The 12,640-nt window shown below is 65.7% G+C and overlaps 2 protein-coding genes across 2 annotated transcripts; both read left to right on the forward strand.

The window, feature by feature from the left end:
* Positions 1–262: 262 nt before the first annotated feature.
* On the forward strand, positions 263–6,761 carry MNEG_2276 (hypothetical protein; the record flags this gene model as incomplete). The annotated part of the gene is made up of 8 exons (XM_014049243.1): positions 263–327; positions 725–844; positions 1,099–1,867; positions 2,092–2,400; positions 2,623–2,934; positions 3,116–5,318; positions 5,529–5,876; positions 6,661–6,761. 8 exons carry the CDS (start codon positions 263–265, stop codon positions 6,759–6,761), a joined length of 4,227 nt encoding a protein of 1,408 aa, XP_013904697.1.
* A 3,384-nt stretch (positions 6,762–10,145) lies between these two features.
* On the forward strand, positions 10,146–12,394 carry MNEG_2277 (hypothetical protein; the record flags this gene model as incomplete). The annotated part of the gene is made up of 4 exons (XM_014049244.1): positions 10,146–10,543; positions 10,758–11,006; positions 11,351–11,483; positions 11,792–12,394. 4 exons carry the CDS (start codon positions 10,146–10,148, stop codon positions 12,392–12,394), a joined length of 1,383 nt encoding a protein of 460 aa, XP_013904698.1.
* Positions 12,395–12,640: the final 246 nt, after the last annotated feature.

Genomic DNA, 12,640 nt, shown 5'->3' on the forward strand with positions numbered 1-12,640 from the left:
CACACACACACACACACACACACACACACACACTCACACACACACACACACACACACATACATACACACCTGCGCATCCTACGGCTCCCCTGCCTACCCCAACGAAGCGGCTCCCTGTCTCCAGCACCCCCACGATACGCATCCAATACGCCCTGCGCGGCCCCCCCTCCAGGAGCCGGCACCCGAGCTGTTCAGCTACCCATCAAGCGCTCCGGCCTACGGGTCCACCACGGATGACAGCATACCTTACCACGCTGAATTCATGCGCAAGTTGCACCTCGGTTCCAGACAAGACGCGGCTCACTCAGGGCCGGGCGAAGATCCCTGGTGGGGCAGGGCAAAGGGGGGGGGGACGGGGCAGACGGTGTTTTGGCAGAATCGTGGGGCGGTCTTTCGCTTCGCGGCTCAGCTGGGCGGTCAGGCCTGCAGCACGCAATTTGGCTCGCTGGGCGTCTGCGGGCTGGATGAGTCACGGCGCGAGCGCCCCTGGCTGTCCGAGTGTGCTGTGCAGCTCAGCGCCCAGGCCGCGCACAGGCACAATCCCCTGCCCGCAGGCGCTGTCGCCCGGCCCCAGGCATGCCCTCATACGCACGCGCGCACACACTCGCAAACGCACATACGGCGTGCCCACCCTCCGGTCGTCCTGGCTTGCTGAACGGGAATCGCTCGTGCAGGGGCCCACCCACGATCCTGTCGCGCTCGCCCTGCCCTGTCCTGCCTGCAGGTGGCAGTACATCGCTGCGCAGGTGGAGATTGAGCAGCGCGTCGCCGCCTCGGGCGAGCTGGCCCAGCGGCTGCTGCTGCCGACGGCGCACTCATCCCCCGTGCCTGAAAACAAGCACAGGTGTGCACCCGTGCAGCCACCAAGATTGATTTCGTTCGTCGCGGGCCGTGTCTCCTTGCATCCACCACTGTGGTCTGCTGCTGCTGCAACCGTTGCGGCAGCACCCCGGCGGCCCATCAGGCTGTGTCCCCCGGTACTCATGACGCGCGTTGGTGGTGGCCGCGAGGCCTCTCTCACTGGTTCGAGCCCGCACCAGTGGCCCCTTGCGTCCGCGCTCGCCACGCTGCCGTTGCACCCCGCGCCCCGCGCCGCAGCTGGGTCCTGGAGCCGCGCTCGCGCCTCGAGGCGGGCGTGCCGCCGCGGCTGCTGGCGGTCCTCAGAGAGGCCTTTGGCGACAAAGTTGTGCGGGGGTCTGCACCTGTGCAGTCGGCGGCCAGGCAAGCTGTGGACCGCGAATTTGCGGGGTTCACGGCGACCACCAGGGGCTTCAATGTGGGGGCCGCACTGGCCATGGTGACCTCGCGCCTGGGGCACACCCCGCCTGGCGCGGCCGGCAAGGCGCGGTTGTGGCTGGACCTCGCCCAGTTTGAGGCGGTCCTGTTGGACGAGGTGGTGCGAAGGGGTGTGGTTGCCAACGGCGCCCTGCCCGCCAAGCTGCTCGCTGACCTGGGGCCGGCCGCCGCGGCGGCGGCAGCAGCAGCGCGCAGCCCGGCCGCCGGGACGCGCGCCGGCGGTGCGGCGGCGGCGCTGTCAGAGGGGGAGCTGCTGTCTCTGCGCTGTGCGGGCGCTTTTGCCGCTTGCCAAGAGGCGCCGCTCGACGAGGCCTCGGCCCGCTGCGCGCGGCTGGCCGCGGCTGTTGCGGCCGCGGACGCGGAGGGTCTGCTGTCCGAGGCCGAGGCGGCGCGGTGCCGCGCGCTGCTGGACATGTCAGTGGCGCTGCTGCCTGCGCGCTGGGCGGCGCTGCCGGTGCCTCTCGGGGCGCCGGTGGCGCTGTACGAGCGCGGCCCCCTCAGCACGATCGACTACCCTGGGGCGGCGCAGGAGCACCAATCCGCGCTGGAGGGGAGCATTGACCTGGCCATGGTGCGCACGCGCTCGATCCGCCCTGCTTCAAGCCACTGCTGGACGATGAATGCGGCATCAAACTACATCGCCACAGCAAGGCGTCGCCGCGCGCTTGGAGCAGCGCACTTGCTAGCAGCATATCCCCGGCTTGGAGCCCGTGGCGCGAACGCAGCCGTGCCCATCAAACCCAACATCTGCCGTCAACCCTAACATTCCACATGCCCACCTCGATTCCCGCCCAGGCGCTGTTCCGCCGCGCCCCTACAGCCCTGCTCACCGCCCGCCGCCGCGGCCGTGGCCCTGGCTCTGGCCCTGCTGGCGCGTGGCTGTCTACCCTGCGCCGCTCCACCTTCAGCTTCTGGGCTCAGAAGCTGGCCGCTGACAAGGACGCGGCCGGTCTGGAGGGCTTGGTTGTGGAGTTTGGGCGCGGCATCGGCACATGGGGGGACGAGGAGGACCAGCGGGCAGAGATGAAGGCGCTCGACGAGGCCGTGGCGTCGCTGCTGATAATCCTGGGCACCCAGCTGGAGGGGAGCTTGGACCTGGCTCTGGTGCGCGTGGGCTTGACCCGGCTTCAAGCCAAGGCTGGACGATGCACGGGACATCAAGCTGCAGCGCCACAGCAGGGCGATGCCACGCGCCTGCAGTAGCGTGTTCACCAGCGGCACAACCCCGGATTAACAGTCACAGGCGCCGACGCGGCTGCACCCATCAACCCCAAAATTCTGCCGCACCTCGACACATATGGTGCACGCCCACCTATTTCCGCGCAGGCGCTCTTCCGCCGCGCCCACGAAGCCGACATCTCCACCCGCGGCCGCGGACACAGGCCCGGCCCCGGCTTTGGCCCTGGCGCGTGGCTGTCTACCCTGCGCCGCTCCACCCTCAATTTCTGGGCTCAGAAGCTGGCCGCTGACGGGGACGCAGCCGCGCTGGAGGGCTTGATTGTGGAATTTGGGCGCGGCGTCGGCGTGTGGGGAGACAAGGGCGGCCAGCGGGCGGAGATGCAGGCACTCGACGAGGCCGTAGCCTCGCTGCTGATAATCCTGGGCACCGAGCTGGAGGGGAGCTTGGATCTGGCCCTGGTGCGTGTGAGGTTGACCTGGCCTCAACCCTAGGCAAACGCTGGACGATGCACGCGGCATCAAACTGCAGCGCCACAGCAGGGCGATGCCATGCGCCTGCAGTATCGTGTTGACTAGCTGCTCAACCCCCAAAATCTGCCGTCGACTTACACGCCGCATGCCCACCTCAATTCCCGCGCAGGCGCTCTTCCGCCGCGCCCCTGAAGGCCTCGCCTCCACACGCGGCCATGGACACGGCCCTGGCCCTGGCTTTGGCCCTGGCGCGTGGCTGTCTACCCTGCGCCGCTCCACCCTCAACTTCTGGGCTCAAAAGCTGGCCGCTGACGAGGACGCAGCCTCGCTGGAGGGGGTGGTGGTGGAGTTTGGGCGGGGCATCGGCACATGGGGTGATGAGGACGAACGGTGGGCAGAGATGCAGGCGCTGGATGTGGCAGTGGTGGCCCTGCTGAGAGTGATGGGCGCAACACCCGCAGGCACGGGCGGCGGCGACCGCGGCGACACGGGCCCTGCCGCCGCCCTGCGCCTCCTGCCCTTGCCGCCCGGGCCGCTGCCGCGCACGGGACACCACATCATGAGCGAGGCGTGCCGCGTGGCCGGCAGCCGCAGCGGCAGCGGGGGCCTCGACGCGGCGCGGGAGGCGCTTGCAGAGGCGACGGCGGCGGTCGCAGGGTGGAACAGAGCGCACATATGTGATGAGGCCGCGGGCCAGCTGGACGCAGAGCTGACTAATCTCTTGGCAGACAGCCAGAAGGAGCAGGAAGATGGGTCAGGACAGGGCAGCGAGAGGGCGGCCCGGGCGCTCATCATCGCTCGCGCATACGAGCCGCTCGGCCGCCACCCCTCCCAAGAAGCGGCGCAGGCGCTGCTCCTTGCCGCGCCCCGCCTGGCGCCGCTGGTGCGGCTGGTCCGCCGCCGCGGCGCCCGCAGCGCGGTGCTGTCCGCGACTCTCGTCAGGGCCGCGGCTGACGTCGGGCGGCAGGAGCTCGGTGTGCAGCTGCTGCGAACCGCCTGGCGCGGCGGGCAGCTGGCTGGCACGCGCCTGAGCGAAGCCCTGTCCGAGCTGGTTGTTGGTTTCTCGCGGCAGCGCGATCATGCGGGGGCGCTGCGCATGTTGCGCCTCGCGCAAACCGGGGAGCTGGGGCAACTGCCCGGCACACGGCGGCCGCCGCTGCCAGGCGCACCCGTGCCGCTGCCGGCTGAAGCTGTTGCGGCGCTGGTGGCATGTCTCACAGCTGCCAAGGCACGTGCCTCGTCGACGGCGCCGGGGCCGCCGGCCGCGGCGGTCATGGAGGCGTTTGACTGCTTATGCCAGACGGCCGGCGGCGACGGGGCGGCTGTCGGTCTGCTGGATGGGGCAATGGTCGACGGAGTGCTGGCGGCCTTGGCTCAGCAGGGCAACCACGAGCGCGCCTGGGCCCTCGTGGCCGCCGTAGGTGGCCCCTGCACTTACAAAGGCGCCGGCGCCCTCGCCGCGCTCACGGCCGCGTGGGGTGCGCTGCCCGCCGCCGCTGCCCAACCACCAACGGCCGTCTTGCAGACCGCGGCGGAGGAAGCAGCGGCGCACGGCGCGGTGGCCGACGCGCGGCGCCTGCTCGGCCTGCTGGCACGCTCAACGGGTGGCGCGGGCGGCCCTGAGGCCGCCCTGGCGCTAAGCGACGATGCGCTCCACTCGTACCTCCTGGCTCACGTGGCTGCCGGCGACCTCGGCCGCGCCACTGTGCTGGCGTCGGCAATCAGGGACGGCGGCCGCCCACTGCCGCCGCAGACTTGGGCAGATGTGCTGCGCAGTTGCAGGGCCGGCAGGGAGGAGCAGGCCACGGCCAGTGAGCTGTGGCTGATGGCGCACGAGAGCCTGGTCGCAGAGGCACAAGCGGCGATCGCTGACGCGGCGCGAGAGGCCAGGGGAGATGGCGGCGGGCGCGCCGCCGCGCTGGGTCGGGCGCTGGAGTGCGCTCTGTCTTCGGCAGCAGTTGACGAGGACGGCTTTGCTGCGCGTACAGCCTGTGCAGCCTCTGCCCGCGCAACCGCCGCCGCGGCAGCGGGGCAGGAGGACGCGGCACGCGAGCAGCTGCGTCTCGCGGCCGGCTGGCAGGCCATCACATGCGCCGCGGCCGAGGTGCGGCTCGAGCTTGCCGCTTGCTGCGCCAGTGCCGCCGCAGACGCCCCAGACCAATGGTTCCGCCTGCCCAACGGCGCCAGCGGCTGGTGTGAGGCGCAGCGGCTGGCGCTGCTGCTGTGCTCGGCTGCGGGACTGCACGCGGCAGTGTTGGATCTGTACCAGGAGTACCGGCAGGCGGTATGGCGCTTGGATCTCGAGGACGGCGTGCTGGAGGCGGCGCTGGTGGCGGCCACTGCAGAACCGGAGCTGGTGTTTGGTTCCACGGGTGTGAAGAGGGGGAGACCGACAAGAGCGTTTGGGCGCCCCCTCTTGTTCAAACATGTCGATGGGCAACCTGAATTTTGGTGTCGCGGAGGGAAGCCCTATGCGGGTCGCACGTGCAGGCACTTCCTCTGGGCATCTGCCCCTCCCAGACTGATGTGTTGATGCCTTCTCCGCTCACTCATCAACCACGCCCCCCCCCCCCAAACCCCAGCCCCAGCCTCTATTCTGGTGACCGCCCAGAAGCTCTGCCCAGATGGCGCCACCTGGGCGCCCCGCAGCCCGGCCGCCTGGCCCGCCTTTGTCCGCGCCCGCGCCAGCGACGGCAAGAGCGCGGCTGCGGCGGCGAGCGCCGGCGGGGCATCTGTCGTGATTGAGGGCTTAGAGCAGTTTTTGTTGGAGGGAGGGGCGCTGTGGGTGGCGGGGTCGGAGGAGTTGCAGGGATTCCCTCCAGACGCAGTGGAGGGTGGTATGGAGCTGCTGGCAGACTGCGCGGTCGCAGAGCCGCAGGCCGCCGCGCGGATGGCGCGCCGCCTGCTCGCGCTGTGCGAGTTCCGCGGCGGTGCGGCGGCGGCGGCGGTTGGCGGCGATAGGAAGGGGGCCGCGGCGAGGGGAGCAAGGGCGGGCGTGGCCGGGGGCGGCGGCGGGCGTGGTGGGCGGGCAAAGCGTGCAGGGGATCAACCGGCGCTGCCAGTGGCAGACGCAGGCGTGTGTGCGGCGGCGGCTGGCGCGCTGGTGGCAGCTGGCGAGGTGGCCGAGGGCTTGGGGCTGTTCTGTCGTGCGTCTGAGATGGCGCGGACGGATGAAGCCGGCCCTGACGGCAGCGGAAGCTGTGCCGCCCGTGTGCACGCGTCGCTGCAGGCGACGGCAGCGCGTCTGGCGCAGCAGCTGCTAGCTGCAGGCCGCGCGGTCGCCCTAGCGCCGCTGCTGCGGCTGCTGTCTGCCGCGGGCGTTGAGCGGCTGTCGTGCGCGGCCCTCCTGTCATGCCTTATTGACTCACTGGTGAGACCCTGGGTGCACTCATTTGACTGACTCTGTGCTGTGGAAGATGGGAGGCTGGGCGCCCCTCATTAGGGCTGTGGCTACCGTATTATGACTGCGCTGAGCCGGAGCAAATGGCGGCTGCTTGAGCAGTGCATAAGTCAGCGCCCGAGCAGCAAACTAACAGCGCTCTGCGCCACCTGAAAAATGAGCGGTATGTAGCCTGCAAAGCCCTGCCTATTCCACATCCGCCGTCTCGTCCCCGCTTTTATTCTAGGATGACATCAGCGCTGACGAAGCAATGGGAGCTGAGTTTGGGCAGCCCTTCTTGGACGATCTAGAGCGACTGGCTTATGAGGACGCAGCCCCCCTGGGCACGGGCCGGGCCAAGGTGCTGCTGCCGCGCCCAGAGTCAGCGTTTGACTTTGTGGCGGCGCGCGAAGAGCTGCAGCGCGCTCTGGGGTGAACCTTGGCATGCGGGAAGCGTGGGTGTGAGGCAACAGCTCGCCACAGCTATGCAGGGGGTTTGACGCAAGGTATCTTGTTTTGCAACTCTTTGGGCTGTGTGCAGCCTCTCAGTCGCTGCTGAGTGGTTGCTGTGTCAATCATATGTGTACAAATCACCATAATCACATCTCCCTTGCATTCACGTCAGCTTTCTGCTTCGCATCTTCCTCTTGCGTACTTGTTTGGGTTTTTAACCCCATTGTCAGGAGTAAATATGTTCTTCTGCTGCATCAGCTGGCAGCCAAGGGGGAGTCCTCACAGAATGAGTACACCGTACTGGAGGTCATTGGGAGCAAGTCAGAAGCATCAGCTCATTTACAAAGGCCCTGGCATAATGCCACACAAGCAAAGGGAAAATGCAGCAGCTTGGTTGGCAGACGGGCAAAGGAAAGCCCGCCGCCGTTCCAGAGCCCACCACGAGGAGGTGTGCTGCAATCGGGCTCCAAAAAACGCAAGCAGGCAAAAACGCAAGCAGGCAAACACACCGAGCAGGCAAACGAAGCAGGCAAACGAAGCAGGCAAACCAACCAGGCAAACCAAGCAGGCGCACACACGATCATGCATAGATGTAAGTATTGCGCCGCTCTCCTCCTCTCCTCTCCGCCGCTCGCCTCCACCAAAATGGCTCGCTGCTCTGCGGCTGTGGGACGAGGAGAGGTGGCAATGCTTGAACCCCCTGGCTTGATCCCCATGTTCCACTAGCGCCCCACCAATGGTGCAGGTGGCCTGTAGCCGGATGGTAGACTGTAGCTGGATGGTAACCGTAGCCGGATGTAAACTGTAGCCGGATGTAGACTGTAGCCGGATGTAGACGGTAGCCAATTGGTAGAAAGTAGCCGGATGGTAGACTGTAGCCATTTGGTAGAAAGTAGCCGGATGGTGGACCGTAGCGGGATCATAGACCCGAGTCCTGGAAGCAGAGCTGGGCAGTGCAGAGGGGAGGGGGTGAGTCCTGGTGGCGCGCGCACTGCCGCCGCGCAAGCAGCGGCAGCCCGCGCGCCTTGCAAGAAGGAACCTTCTAAGCAATTCAAGTAACAATCACAGCATATTTGGTGGGGCGACAGTGCACGACGACGGAGGTGTGTGTTGTGAGAGGCCAGAGGTGGGGCCATGCAAGTGTTTGCGAGGCACCGCGGCGGCCACGTGGAGATGAGTGCCGCGCTGCCATGTCATCGGGGAGGCCAAATCACTAGGCACATCCATGTGTTGCACAGGTGTTGATGGGCAGCATACTAGGTGAGTTGGCTGATGGGCTCACCTACATATGCTGCAGGTCAAACGATTGACCCCATGCAGGTGACGCCGTTCCAGCACACGGAATCCAAAAAATAATGAATCTATATTCTAATTCATCAGCATAACGTTCTTTTTGCGCTCCTTCACGCAACATTCGCGATCTAGCGACTGCATCAAACTCCGCCGTACGCCTTTTCTCTGCGCGATCCCGGCTGAAGTGGCTGCAATTACATGATATAAGCATGATAGATCATCACCTACCCCAGAAGTATGCGATCTTGCGCACCGCTCTCAGCGACACCCACGCTGGCACCACGCAGCCCACGCAGCCGCTGCCCATGCCGACCCTGCGCAAGCCCAGCAGCGGTATTGCTTGTTTAAAGTGGTGTGCAATCCTTACGAAGTGCTGTAGCCCGCAGGTAGCCACACGTGCGCTCTGCGTGCGTGCATACGTTCGGGTGTGCGTGTGTGTGCATGCGCGCGTGCGTGCGTGTACGCGTCCGTGCGTGCGTGTGCCTGTACGTGCATGCGCGCCTGACAAGCTCATTCTCTTGAGGTCGCCTGATTTGGCAATTAACGTGCGGTGGAGCCTCTGCAGAGTGACTACTGGCCGAGCAACCAGTTGGCAACATGGCAGCTGGCTGGTGCGACAGGTCAGGACAGAGCTCCTCAGAACGAACGCCCTGCAGGTCTGGGACCTTTGATAAGGCGGTTCATGCCTGCTGGTGTTGCTGGCCTCTGTCACTGCCCACAGGCGTACGCTCCTGGTGCGCACCAGCCATGAAGACCCCTCAGCCCCCGGCTTCAGCCATGCATGCCAGAAGATGAAGAGACACGCATCCATTCAGACGAAGCTTGACGCACAAGCATGTATGCTTTGAGGCGCAGGAGGGCCCGGAACAGCAGGGACGCTGCCCGGCACGGTGCGGCACAATCGTGCGCTCCCACAGGCCAAAGCACGTCGGCCGTGCATGGGGAACTGGCCAACTGCGGCAAAGCGTTGCAATACAGCGTCATTCTGAAGCGACAGGCGGGCGCTGAAGTCTGGAAGATAAAAATGCGTGCTGAGTTGCGCAGGATTGTCGTGTGCGGTGTGGTCAACAATTGCAGCAGGGGTGGTGTCACAAGCTCGTGAAAACCTCGTCCGGAGGGGTTCAGACGTGCGATACCAGGTTGGGATCATATGTGAAAAAATCGTCGTATCATGCATGCACTGACGAGGGTTCGATCACCGAGGGGCAGAGTGGTCATCACCGTAGACACCGCACACGGCAGGTGTGGCAAGCAGCAGTGTGCTCAAAGCGATTGGGATATCCCGCCCATACCCGTGCCACCGGTACCCCTCGATACACTGAATCACCTGCGCGGTAGGCAGCAGGCCAGCCGGTGCAGCGCAAAATGTCCTGAGCCGCAGATACCACGGTAGGTGTGAAAATGTGCAGCAGGTGTGCAAAAGCCGCGTATGCTGTTGCTCGCGTGGGTGTCCCGGTGGTGAGCCGCTCCAGGTAAAAAGGGGGTGAACGTTGCGGTCTGCCGACAAACTGTAGGGGAAGTGCAAGGCAGAGGTGCGGTCAGCGAGGCACGGCGCAATAGCCCCCGTGGCGTGTGACGCGTCCCAATAACACAAAAACCAGGCACGCGTGGGGCGGGCTGACATGTGCAGCTCTCCACCCAGAAGGAACAAACCCCCCCGAATCGGGCGGTACGTAGAACGGAGTGCGCCGCCAGTGCTGGGGTGTTTGCGCAGATCATATACTGAACACTTCAGCAGACATCCTTCAGCAGACAGTGAGGAATCAGCCCAGGCACTTGGCCCAGCGCTCACTTGGGGGTGCGTGCGGGCGACATTATCAGCGCGCTCCTGTTGGTAACGCAGAGGGCCCATGACGCTGCATACAATTAACTTTGACTGTCTCTCAGGTGTCATTTTGCTGGTTTCAAGCTGATTGCGTAGCCAATCAAGCAGCGCATCACACGATAATTTATGATTTCTCGCCGTGTCATCAGCCCGCTACACAGCTTCAGCCATCCTGATACGTCACGCAACTCGAATATCTGTCGGCCTCACAGCTGGCCGTCTCGCAGCAGCGCTCCTTCACCCGCCCCGATGCAGGGTGACGACGATGACACCGGCGCACACGCGCTGCTCGGGCAGGCGCGCGTGGACGTCTTTGCTGTAGAGCTGTGCGACGCACCTGAGGCGCTGCCGATTAGACATGGGGAGCTTTCAGGCTTCCACCTGATCCCCCTGCCGCTCACAAGCGCCGCCCTGAGCCCCGGCGGCAGCCGCGCAACGCCGCCTGCTGGGGGAGCGCCGCCGCCGTCGGCGGCTGAGGCGCTGGCGGCGGCGCGTGGCACGGCGCGGCAGCGGGCCAGCGGCAGCGGCAGCAGCGGCTGCTGCGGCCCGCTGGAGGCGGCGCTGGTGCCGGCGGCAGGCGGCGGCACGCAGCTAGCTGCGATACGGGTGCTGCGGGCGGCGGCCCCGACCATGTTCATCGTTTGCTGGTGGGTGGCACCTTATTCATCCGGGGAGGTTGCACAGCGCTGGCAGCTCCCTAACCCTGACCTCTGATGATGCATGGGTATCGAGTTTTTCTTCAATAAGCAGCTGCCACTTGCCGGTCCCGGCACATCACCAGGGGCCTTGTTGACAGTCCGACCAGGACCCCTCCACACCAACTGACCTTATCCTCATCACCCTCCCGACACACCCGACCAGCCACCCAGACGCCACAGAGGACCCGGCCCTCCGCGTCTCCGCCTTCGCCGCCGGCGCCAACATGGCAACCGCCAGCGCCGCCGCCGCCGCGCGCGCTCTGGCGCGCGTCGCGCGCACTCAGCTGGGCGGGGCCCTGGCCTGCGCCTGGTGCGGGCTGGCCGGGCTGACGCTGCGGGGGTACTGGGAGCACCAGCCACTGTACCACATTTACGCAGAGAACCTGGAGGGAAGCTGCCCGGTGTGCGGCAGGTGAGCGGCTGCACTTAACCGCTTCTGGGATGCTGGCTAGCAATCGGCATCACTGCAGGCGGGCAGCACGCTGGGCTGGCGCCCGGGGCCAAACCGCTGGGCTGGCCGGTGCTGGGTCACCCTGCCTGCTGCAGGGCCGCCACTGCGGCCAGCTGAGGCCGCCCCGCCGCGTCCACGGCGCGGCTTGCCCCGGCTCCCCTGCTGCTGTGCATCACTCCTTTGGCACCTGGGCGCAGCAAGGTCCATTTGCAGCCGGAGCCTCACCCCCACACCCAAGAAAACACAGCTGCACGTGGCCAACGCCATGTCCAAGCAACACATGCACCAAACATCGCTCCACCCAGGGTGACGTCGAACCTGGCGCGCCACCTGCACGAGGTTCATCCTCCTGCTGGCTGCGAGGCTGAGGAGCGCACCGGCGTGTTTGCGCTGGCGGTGGTGCGGCGGCCGCGGGACGGGAAGTTTCTGGTGACTCAGGTGGGTGCATCTGCAGCGGTTGAAGGGGCATCACGTGTGTGTCCAGAGTGTCTTGCATGCCGAGATCAAAGCATGCCTGCAAGTTTGATAGCGTGGGTGTTTAGCTCAAGGCGCGCACCCCTGCGTGTGCGGCGGCAAGGCAGTTTCCTCGGGGCTTGAGGGCTGGTGTCTCCCCACGCACACACGCAACCTTCGAAACGTTGCTGACCTGAAAACTTGTGTCGACTGTACCATCAACCCATACCTGATCGACCCGTTCTTACAGCCTTGCCAAACCCATCCCCACCGCCCCTCACCCACACCCCCAGGAATTCGCGGGGCAGGGCTTCTGGCTGCCCGGCGGCGGCGTCGACCCCGGAGAAAGCCTCACAGCCGCCGCGCTGCGGGAGACGGCGGAGGAGGCCGGCGTGGCGATCGAATTGAAGGGGGTGCTCTGCTGCGAGAGCCATGTGCGCGGCCAGTGGCGGCGCGTCATCTTTTACGGGGAGCCGCTAGAGGATGACGCGGGTGGCCTGGGTGCGGCCGAAACATCTGCTGCGGCTGCCGCCGTCGGTGGCGGCGGTGGATATGCGGGAGGTAGTGTCCTGGCTGCCGACGCCAGTGGCTGGGATGGCGCCAGAGCTGCTGCTGCAGATGCGTTGAAGCGGGTGGCAGCCGCGGAACGGCCTAGCAGTAGCAGTCGCGTCCTGAGCAGCAGCCTGCCCGCGCCGCGCGACAGCCCCAAGAGTGTCCCGGATTTCGAGAGTGCAGGGGCGTGCTGGGCGTGCCTGGAACAGCTGGAGGGCGGCCGCGTGCCGCTGCGCAGCGTTAGCGAGCTGGCGTGGTTCTGGGAAGTGGCTTGGGGACGGGCTGTGGCGCCGCTGGCAATGCCAACAGAGTGGGCTGAGGCTTTTCAGGATGTGCCATTTTGACTTGGCTGGTTTGTGTTGTCAATCAAATGATTTGAAATGACAAATGGGGCGACAATTTTTGATATCTGCACTGAGATCAGGTGCATGACATTTGTTGGTGGGGCCAAGTAAATTGCTGGAAGTATTCAGTGCCACGCAATAAGTGGTGTGTGTGTGTGCGTGCGTGCGTTTGTGTGTGTGTGTGTGTGTGTGTGTGTGTGTGTGTGTGTGTGTGTGTGTGTGTGTGTGTGTGTGTGTGTGTGTGTG

The sequence above is a fragment of the Monoraphidium neglectum genome (assembly GCF_000611645.1).
Source record: "Monoraphidium neglectum strain SAG 48.87 unplaced genomic scaffold scaffold00252, whole genome shotgun sequence".
Classification (NCBI taxonomy): domain Eukaryota; kingdom Viridiplantae; phylum Chlorophyta; class Chlorophyceae; order Sphaeropleales; family Selenastraceae; genus Monoraphidium; species Monoraphidium neglectum.